Source organism: Melanostigma gelatinosum (genome assembly GCF_949748355.1).
Source record: "Melanostigma gelatinosum genome assembly, chromosome: 6".
In the NCBI taxonomy this organism is placed as follows: Eukaryota; Metazoa; Chordata; class Actinopteri; order Perciformes; family Zoarcidae; genus Melanostigma; species Melanostigma gelatinosum.
In genome coordinates, this window is record NC_136639.1 from 7,188,257 (window position 1) to 7,198,164 (window position 9,908).

The 9,908-nt window shown below is 43.4% G+C and overlaps 1 protein-coding gene across 1 annotated transcript in view; it reads left to right on the forward strand.

Annotated features, from left to right (window-relative positions):
- The window catches only part of rab35b (RAB35, member RAS oncogene family b), a 9,165-nt gene extending 509 nt beyond the window's left edge, over positions 1 to 8,656 (forward strand). The window contains exons 2-6 of the mRNA XM_079269827.1: positions 1,923 to 1,973; positions 2,071 to 2,194; positions 4,969 to 5,093; positions 5,286 to 5,410; positions 6,329 to 8,656. Of these exons, the coding sequence (XP_079125953.1) occupies positions 1,923 to 1,973; positions 2,071 to 2,194; positions 4,969 to 5,093; positions 5,286 to 5,410; positions 6,329 to 6,457 (554 nt within the window). The 3' untranslated portion in view covers positions 6,458 to 8,656. The remainder of the gene's footprint in view (positions 1 to 1,922; positions 1,974 to 2,070; positions 2,195 to 4,968; positions 5,094 to 5,285; positions 5,411 to 6,328) is intronic.
- Positions 8,657 to 9,908: the final 1,252 nt, after the last annotated feature.

Consider the following 9,908-nt stretch of genomic DNA (forward strand, 5'->3'; position numbering starts at 1 on the left):
GGCGGAGGTTGTGGGCATGTCAGGCGATCAGGCCGGATATCGCCTCCAGATCTTCAGGGTTTGTCCCTCGAAGATCTGCTAGTCCTGTTCTCATATCGACGGAGGCATTTGTTTAGCTCTACAACAAAACACACACTGTAAACCAAATAACCGTAACGGGATACCCATGCTCCTCTAATTTGGCCTCTAGTTTGTATCCCATATTAGCTGTTTTAGCTAGTTGGAAGTTAGGCTAATATTACACTTCCAGTCTTGGCTATGTAGCTAACTGTTAGCTAACGTTTGTTGAATTGAAAATCTGGTACCACAATAAGTTGTGGTCCTCGTACGTGCGATAAAGCCTCTTATGTCTGCTGCAACGCGTTAAGTGAGGTTGTTCTTGAAATGCTGTTTGTTATTTAGCTAGCTAGCTAGCATGATGGTGCTAGCTGCTTGATAGTGGAGGAATGCTGCACTGCAGTCTCCAGTTTGCATCCAGCCAGTCAAAGTAAAGTGAAGTGACACCACAAAGTGGTTAGTGTCACAACTGTCCTTTCAATTAAGAGTGATACTACAGCCCAGCTGCTGAGGTTCAAAGACCATTGACTGTGTGGTTGTCTTACCCGTGTTAAGCTTCTATTTTATCCTAAAATACATGGCAAACAATATCGCAGGTAGATGCATAATGTTCTACTGATAAGGACTGCTCTTGTGTCGCTACATTAAAGTGAAAACGTGCCTTTTAAAATGTGGCTCCACCCTCAGTATAGTATAGTAGAGTAGCCTCAGGCTGCAGCACCTCTTTTGTGGGCAATGATCTTTGCATTCATTGACAACCCCGATCCTGGCACTACCCCATCAGCTGCTCACAGTGGAGGGAAAGTCACCACAGAAATCCCTTCACTGCCACTCACACACAGAGGCCAGTGTCCGCTCAGCTGCAGCATCATGGAAGTACAAGTGTCCGTAGTGCTGCACAAAGATTATTTAGGAAAAGATGCTCTGTCCTCTGCCTCTCAGCTTCATGTGGACTTTTCTGTTGCTGAGAATCAGATATTCCAACACACCGGACCTCCAAGCTGCACCACGGCCTCTGTCACAGCAGCACGTGATAGATCTGCTCATGGAGTGCGACTTGACACAAGTTGTGTAACATAAAAACTGGATGGAATATTCAAGCTTAAACAGTACAAACAGATCTTCTGCTTTGAAGCTTTTGCTGTTGTTTGTTTGAACAAAACTCTGTGGCTCGGAGACCACAGGAACCGGAGAGCTTTTATGTTGGGACCAAACATGAGATGACAATAACACAATAGGTAGGCTGAGTAACAGGGCTGTAGGTCGAGTCCCGCCCCAGGCTGGGCAGCAGAGTCACTTCCATAACTTCCAGCTGTAACCTGACAATGTGTCTTGTTGAAGACATCACTAATCCCTCTCATCTATTTCCCTTTTTCATCTCCCTCTTCTTTGTCCTCGCCTGTGACCGCTATTTCGTCCTAAAAACCTATTTATTGTCATGCACGATAATTTTAGGAACCCAGATGGATAAATCTGTTCCGTTTGTTGACTTGTCATTGTGGCTTTGATGCAAGCCTTCTGAACTGCAGCTGCTTGCTCCTCTGTTGCATTGATTAAGCTTCTGTAGGTAAAAGCATCATCAAAACGCCTTAAATGAACGTGTTGGTGTAACCTTGCTTACCTTAATCCTTAACTTTGTACACAGTGACACAGGTATTACTTTGTGTACATTTTAAAGAACTCAATTTTTAGTTGCTCAGTGATTACAGCAACGGTTGACATCTTGTTTTCGGTTTGCAGCTGTTTGTCCTCGGGACAACTGTAGTATTTAGTTTGAAGTCAAATATAAAGAATGCACTCGTTTTTATGTGTTTTTGGAAACCTGCTTTACTCTTAACCTCATCCTGTGCTTGTTTCCTCCACAGGAGTGGGGAAGAGCAGTCTCCTCCTGCGATTTGCAGACAACACGTTTTCAGGTGTGTGTGGTTGTGCCTCAGCCACTGTGGCGTCATTTCACGACTTTTCTACTTTGCTGTTGGAGGTCATAGCGTTGATTTTTTTGTCGGTTTGCAGGTAGTTATATCACCACGATCGGTGTGGACTTTAAGATCCGGACGGTGGAGATCAACGGGGAGAAGGTGAAGCTACAGATCTGGGATACGGCGGGGCAGGAGCGCTTCCGCACCATCACCTCCACGTAAGTAGATCCACACACACAAGCACATTCATCAGGGGTTGTCCGGTGAAGCGAGATATTTTCAAATTTGAAACCAAGAAAAGATATTTGCGGTCCTCAGAATAGGGTTTTATTTGAGGAAACCATTTGTAGACAACTAGAATGAGTCGGTGCTGCGCTATGAAACTGGGTGGAATTCCCCACACGTCTTAATTACAGATGTGAGAGGGAGGCTCTTCGTCTACTGTGGTGCTACATGACGGCAAGGGGCTGCTCTCATGCTTCGTGTGTGAGAGAGACACTGCTGTACTAGTTCTGGTCCGTACCCGTTAATGTTGAACCCACATTATTTTTATTGTTGTATTATTTCCCGACATAAGAGGGCAGGAGTTCCGGCTCGTAGAAGTACACATGTCCAACACGAGCCCCTTCAGCTACTCTAACTCCAAACATTTTTGTCACATCACAGCTGCTCATTACTCTTGAATGGAAACACGTTCCCTGTTGGGCGAGCTTTGGAAACACACCGCATCTTTTGCCGTGACTCCTGCGGCTCACAGCACAGTGCAAATGAATAAAACTGGATTACTTTATTAGGGAGGACGAAGTAGTCGTTAGCCTGCAGGTGACTGGTTTTAGATCCGTGTTATAACGTTTTGAAGCTTTAAAGTCCCAGTGAATCGGAAGTTAGAGCTTCTTTATATTCTCTATTGATTTTTTGGTAAAAGTAGTAGTAATAAAAGTGTTGTAATAATTCAACAGCACCAACTCTGTACAGACCGTTGTCCCTGTTACTCCGGATAAAAAAAGTTTACATTGGGACTATTTCTTTGGAGGAAAGTAGTTCAGCTTTTAACTGCCAGATCTGTTGATTATTAAGACCAACAGGGACATTATTTTCTGGAAAGACAATCGGTATGTCATTTACCAATGCTGTGTCAACACAAACAGATAGATAACTAAAAATCAAAACGATCTGCATGGTCACTGCCACAAGTTGCAAATTCGAAGAATCAAATTGCCACCTGCTAGCCACTAACTGTGTCTGTTTGGTGCTGAGCAGGTAGTGAACAGTTTGGCTTTAGACTGACTGTTGCTTGTGAAAACCCAGGTGAGAGTAGTGAGAGTGAATCAAAACAGTGGGCTTGTAGGCCATAAAACCAAAACAATGAGCTGAAAGACGCCATGAAGCTCAGTAGAACTGAGAGGAATGATTCTAAATAACAGTCGTGCTTTAGTGTCTCACCGTATCGCTCTGCTCTGATGTCATCTTATCCACTCTCACTTGAATTAAAACCTATTACACCCACTGTCCACGCCATGTGAGCGTTGTCGTGAACAAGGCCAGCAGGGCGTGTTAGATAGTTGACATAACGCACTAGCACCGCTGCAGTAATGCTGTTTAAACACCAAAACAAGCCAGAAAGCTTGAAATCCTCTGCAGTGCTGCTGACGCTCCGGCCCCTGAGGAGTACGGCCGTCCTAGTTCTGCAGGAATCCCTCCACCAAGCAGGCGGCCTATTTTGTCTGACTGTTCACTGTGCTGAAGCAGAGCGGCGTGGTGCCTCATTACCTCCTCAACAGTTTTCACTGTGAAGCTGGATCGTAAGCAGAATCCAGCTCCGACCACTCGGGCGGAATGGCCTGAGGTGACGGCTCTATGTCAGATGTGGCTGACACACAGCTGCCATTAGCCTGAGGCCCAAATTAAATTAGTTTTATTCTGAAAAGATATTTAGCAAAGCTGGTTTTGAATGCTGATGCTTCTCCACCTTTTGTACTGTATCACGTTTACCACAAGTATTCACTGTTTTCAGACAAAAACACACAATCATGTAAATTTTACACACGTGCCACATGATGGTTTTACGTTGCTTACACACACACACACACACACACACACACACACACACACACACACACACACACACATCTGTGTGGAAGTTCTTCAGCGTGAGTGACGATGACATGAAGTTCCCAATTTGTAAAACCTGTTAGTCCAAAGTAAACCGTAGAGGAACCACCTGTAAGACCGAACGGTTTTATTATCAACATACAATTGAATTAAAAAATGTCCAATGAAAGAGACGTGACATTTGTTTTGTATAATGTTGATTACAGTACTTAAAATGAAAGAGAATCAAAGTCAATGGGTTTTTGGTTCGATGCCTGAAATAAGGTCTGTGGTTAACACAAGCTGAAGAGATTTTAACGTTTTGTTTTACGATGTTACTGGTGGTGAAGTCATGTGACCATAGTGTTCATTTATTGCCTAGCATTGGCTTTTTACCTGTGGCGATTGCATTTACAGCTAAAAAAAATCACAAAAGTTGTGTCCATTTGTGAAGAATATCTTGCTAAACATGCAAGCATCCTAAACGTATATTTGCCACAGATCCTATTTTCTGCAATAATCCAAAATCGAATGGAAAAAAGAAATACCCAGTGACTGGCAAGGTGGTCACATGGTCAGCACCTGAAACCCCGAGGCCATAAGGACGCCTCTTATGGTGGTTTGTGAAGGAAAAGTCCAGTTCATTAACATTCTATTACCCTGTTTGTGCAGAGTTTTACTGCAGTAAAGGCGACTGCAGGTTGGGGCCTGCTGTGTGTGTTTGGTAGTTAATGGTTCTCTAGCCACATAGATGCTGGTCTAAGGCCAGAACTGTTTTAAACTTCTCTGGTGACTTGCCAACTCTTTGTCATGCACTTAGTTCATAACATGCGGTGTTCAGGCGTTCAGGGTTACCTAATGTCAAAGGCTGACCGTGTCTCTCTCTCCTCTGCATGTTCAGATACTACAGGGGAACGCATGGGGTCATAGTGGTCTATGACGTCACAAGTGCAGAGTCCTTCGTCAACGTCAAACGATGGCTTCATGAAATCAACCAGAACTGTGACGACGTGTGCCGAATATTAGGTGAGCGTGCGCATGTCAGCGTTCAGAAAAAAAGTCCAGACGCTGCTGTCATCTCGGCACCCGTCGCCTAAAAATACACCTTGAATCTAGTGCACACGTTTTTTCTTTGTATTTGTTTTATTTGCAGGCATCGTATAATCGTTCCCAACTTAGCTCCTGCTACATCACCGTGGCACTATTTTCTATTTTCAGTGGGAAACAAAAACGACGACCCCAACTCCAAGGTGGTCGAGACGACTGACGCGCAGAAGTTCGCCGAGCAGATGGGAATCAACTTGTTTGAGACGAGTGCAAAAGAGAACATCAACGTTGAAGAGGTAACTCGTTCTTTCTGTTGTCTCAGACTGACGCCGGGTTCCGTGTGCAGCGGAAGGCGTGAACCAGCCGGCGTGCCTCAATGCTCCGTAGTACCTGCTGCTCAGCGTGACTTATCGTACAGACCGATCCTTCAAGGAATCCTTTTTGGGAACTACACTTTCTGGCATCAACTAAAGATTTTTTTTTTTACCAGCGGAGACTTGAGAAAGTCCAGCACATAACTCTTGTAAAACCACATATTGTGATGACTTTTGTTTTTAAACATATTAAAGGACCAGTGTTCAGGATTCAGTGGCTTCCTTCTGAACCCCAAACAGTTCCAGTGCATCCTACTCACTGAGTCCTACAGCGCTATGGAAACATCAATAATCACTGCTCGTAGTAGAGAGAACTCAAGAATGTCTTGTGTGCATTATATTCCATTTCTGCCAATAAATCCCCCCTATAGCCGACACACTGGACCTTTTTAAAGATGTAATGTAATAATAAGCAGAGTTGCTTTGTTTTTTATACCTTTTTGGATGGAGCCAGCTCTTTTCACCTTTTCCCCAGACTTTGTCCTAAGCTAAGCTAACTAGCCGTTAGCTGGAGCGTCATGAACGGACAGAAAGTGGCGGCGACCTCCTCGATCACAGAACTTCTTTGTCGACTAATGCTCGTACGATTTTATAAACTAATCGATTAGTTGATTTAATCAACAGATCTGTAAAACAGAGTTCCTCCACGAAGAATCTCACTAACGCACCGCTATGAATCTTGTGTTTACCAGAGAAGTCATTCAACATTAAAAAATGACTCTGTTGACAAAAGCGACCGATTAGTTTCACACGCAGATTTCAGCCAGTGGTTGTTGAGCACTGAAGCGGTCTCGTTGCCGTACTCACCACACGATGTCGGTCTGTGTTCTTCTCCTGCAGATGTTCAACTGCATCACAGAGCTAGTGCTAAGAGCCAAGAAGGAGGTGCTCGCCAAGCAGCAGCAGCAGCAACAGAACGACGTGGTGAAACTCACCCGGAACAGTAAACGAAAGAAGAAGTGCTGCTAGCAAACTCGGAAGCCATCCACGAAAAGGCCGGCGCCGTCTTTTCTTCACACATGCATTTACACACAAGGACTCAGAGCATCTAAATTAAAAGAGCAGATAAAGATTTAATAAATATATGGGGAAAGATTTAAAATAAATGGGGAAAAAGTGTCCCGTTTGGACAAACTAATCATGAAGACTTCCAAAAAAAACAGTGTACAGATTTTATTAGAGGTCAAATAAAGTTTTATTTGGAATTGAGCAGATGGGCACGATTGACCTGAGGTCCTCCTTCCTTAAAGGATCTGCGAGCCGACAACCGATCGCCACAATGCTCTGATTTATCTCCACATAACCCCCCCACTCAGTGTCTCATCTCTCCTTCTCATTCCACTGCACACGGGACATTCAGAGGCGAGTCTGACTCTGCGCCTGAGGAGGAGGAGGGGTCACCTTTTTCTGGATTTATTTGTTTGTTTCTAGTTTAATTTGTTTTGGATGGGGGGAGGTGTTTTTGGACTGGGCGTCTGAGTGAGAGTGGCGGTCGCACCACCTCTCTACAGTTAAAACATTTCAGACACCTTTGTCCCCACAACTCAGGCCGAGAGATCATGAACTGTTAGATTTTGTTTTATTTGACTTATGGGGGAGAAAACGCACTGATGATGACGATTGGTAGACGACCCTTAGCAACTAATCCGATGGACAGAACTGGTGACCTTTCACCTTTGTCTATATTTGCCAAACTTCCCATCCTTTAACCTCCAATAGTGCTGAGCCAACAAGAATTGATTTTATTTTTTGTCTCCTTTTCTTTCTTTCTTTTTTTTTAAAGTGCGACAGAGCAGTTGAACCCTCTCTGAAAGCACCGTTCACTGCAGTCTTACTACTCATTGCTTTTAAACCTTTACGTCCACCTTTAAAAAAACAAAACAAACAAAAAAACAACACTGATACTGCCAATATTCTAGAAAAAACAAAATAGCAGCTCAGTGCTGCCCCTCATTTGGACTGTTGCCATAGGAGCCTGGTTGGCCATGAGGCAGAGTGAATCAGAGTGAATCAGGATCTGATGGGAACCGGTTGAGTCCTCAGGAAGTGCTCAGGGCTGCCCCCCCCCCCCCACACACACACACACACCAGCCCCTCTCACAGCGACGGACTCACCTGCTGCATTTGGTTCATCAAGGGAGCGCGAGGAGGCTCCTGCTCTGGAAGCTGTTCTCGTGGTCGTCCAATCCATAGCCGACTGTTTGAGCATGTAACACTTAGTTTGAAGGGGTCTGTGAAAGGTTGTGCCTGACATGCATCTTACACTGTCCAGGATCTACTGTATTTTCTCAGCTTGCAGATTATTCTAAACAGTTGACTAATGTTAAAGTCTGGTGTTGTTTTTTTTCTTTGCTTTTTTGAACACGTCACACCCCCCCCCCCCCCCTCTACCTGTTCAATTGAAGTGTTACCTCAGTGTTTCAGGCCTCCTCCGCGGTGAGTGGGGCTGTTAATGTGAGAACAGATGGAGATGGACTGCAGCTCGGGATCCCAGTGTGTTGGGGCCTGAGCGCTCTTTCTGTGCACCGCCAGGGTTTGTCAGAGGCCGAAGCGTCTGTTACTGACACATTTATTTTTGTTTTCTTTATGTTGAATTTGGGAGAGTAGTGAACGGAGAGAGCTCAGCTTCTCTTTGGATGAGTTTAGTTTTCGTCCTCTGGGCAGACTCTGGCAGCCACTTTGGGATCCTGTCACCTCCGGGGCCTAGGAATGATATCAAATCCCACATTTCTATTCATTACGTGTATGTATATATAAATATATTTGTGTTTATATTCAGTATAGAACATACACACATAATTAGCACACCAAACTGTGCATGTGTAAAACATGCCCCGTGTGGTTGAAACACACTCGTCAGCTGTGGTTTGCTGTACACTGGAGAAGAAGAGATGTACTATTCATTTTTCCCAACATGAATTTAATCAGTAATAAACGTTTTAAAGGAATAAATATTTGACACATAATGACTGATCTCATGTGTCAGTGATTTTGAGGCTTTGTCTTAACATAATTTTAAACCTGTGTCTTTATTTTTTGCTTTCTGTGAATAAAATAGTACGGGAGGAAGTGTGTACTTGTCTTTGGAAGCGTGCTACTGGCTGTCTTTGGTGTTACGTCGAGAGTTCATCATGTCCAATGAGAGGAGTTCCAGTTTTCATCCGTAGCTGCAACAAGTTTTAAAAAGAAACGTATCAATCGTGGTCTGTCTTTGTCTTTCATTTGTCCATCAGGTCTTAGATGTTCACATCACGAGTAACCTCATACCTGGTTCGTTGGTTGATGGAAAGGCAGGAATTTAACGTCAAGTCTCATCTGAACATTTTTGATACTGAAACATATATTTTTAATATTTAGTTTGGTGAATATGAGCATGCTGGGGATACTAAAGTTGACCAGAGCTTTTTCACAGTAGACACTTTGACCTGTCAAACACAGGTGTTACTACGGTGATAACATTACTCGCTGTCATCAATGGCGGTAGCTCCATCTATGATTCTCCTCCAGTGACAGAATGTCAGAAGTTCATGTTCCTGTATAATGTTAATGCACTTGGCTCCTTTTGGCAATATTTGATATTTTGACACGCTGCTTTCATTTCCGTCTTTAGAACACGTGTATGAATACGACTAAAGCAAACTTAAAATATTTATATGCTTGAAACTAAATCATTTCAGTCGGGACACACAAAGTATCATCAGTGGTGGAAGTATTCAGATCTTTTACTTATGTAAAAGTACCAATACAGAGTTAAAAATGCTTTGTTACAAGTAAAAGTACTAGCTTCAGATTATACTAAAAGTAAAAGTACTCATAATGCAGAATGGCTCATTTCAGAATAATATATTTAATGCATTAATGTGTTAATTTATGTTGCAGCTGGTAATGGAGGAGCTCATTACATAAACTGCTCTTTATCCATGATAACATATCGATGTATTGGTTGGTTTATTTTTTGTGTTAATAATGATAAATAATAAATCAATCTGAAGCGGTCAGACACATATGGTGCAGTAAACTGAAACTGACCTGATGGTGGTGCTGCATGACTGTCAGAAAATAACTAAAGGCATTACAATTCATCCTGGGGCTGACATTTCGTTTTTTGTTCGTAATTTAATGGCAAATCAGCAATTTCACTCCTCAACCACAAATATCAACCTCCCTGTGGCGCTAGAGGTAAAGTCAGGGGATCGTAAATGTCAGTAGGCCTCATCACCTGCGAACCATTAAACATCTCAGTTCGATTTGTCCCAGTCCAACCAGTCCATGTTGAGATAATTCACAGAATAAGTGAAAACTCTCACCTGGTGGTGGCACTGCAGGGAAAGTCAGGGAATCAACAAAGTTCATCGGTCACCATGTGCACCATTGGAGCCACACTGCTAGCATGTCTGCTCATAGCTCCTCATTCAAAGGT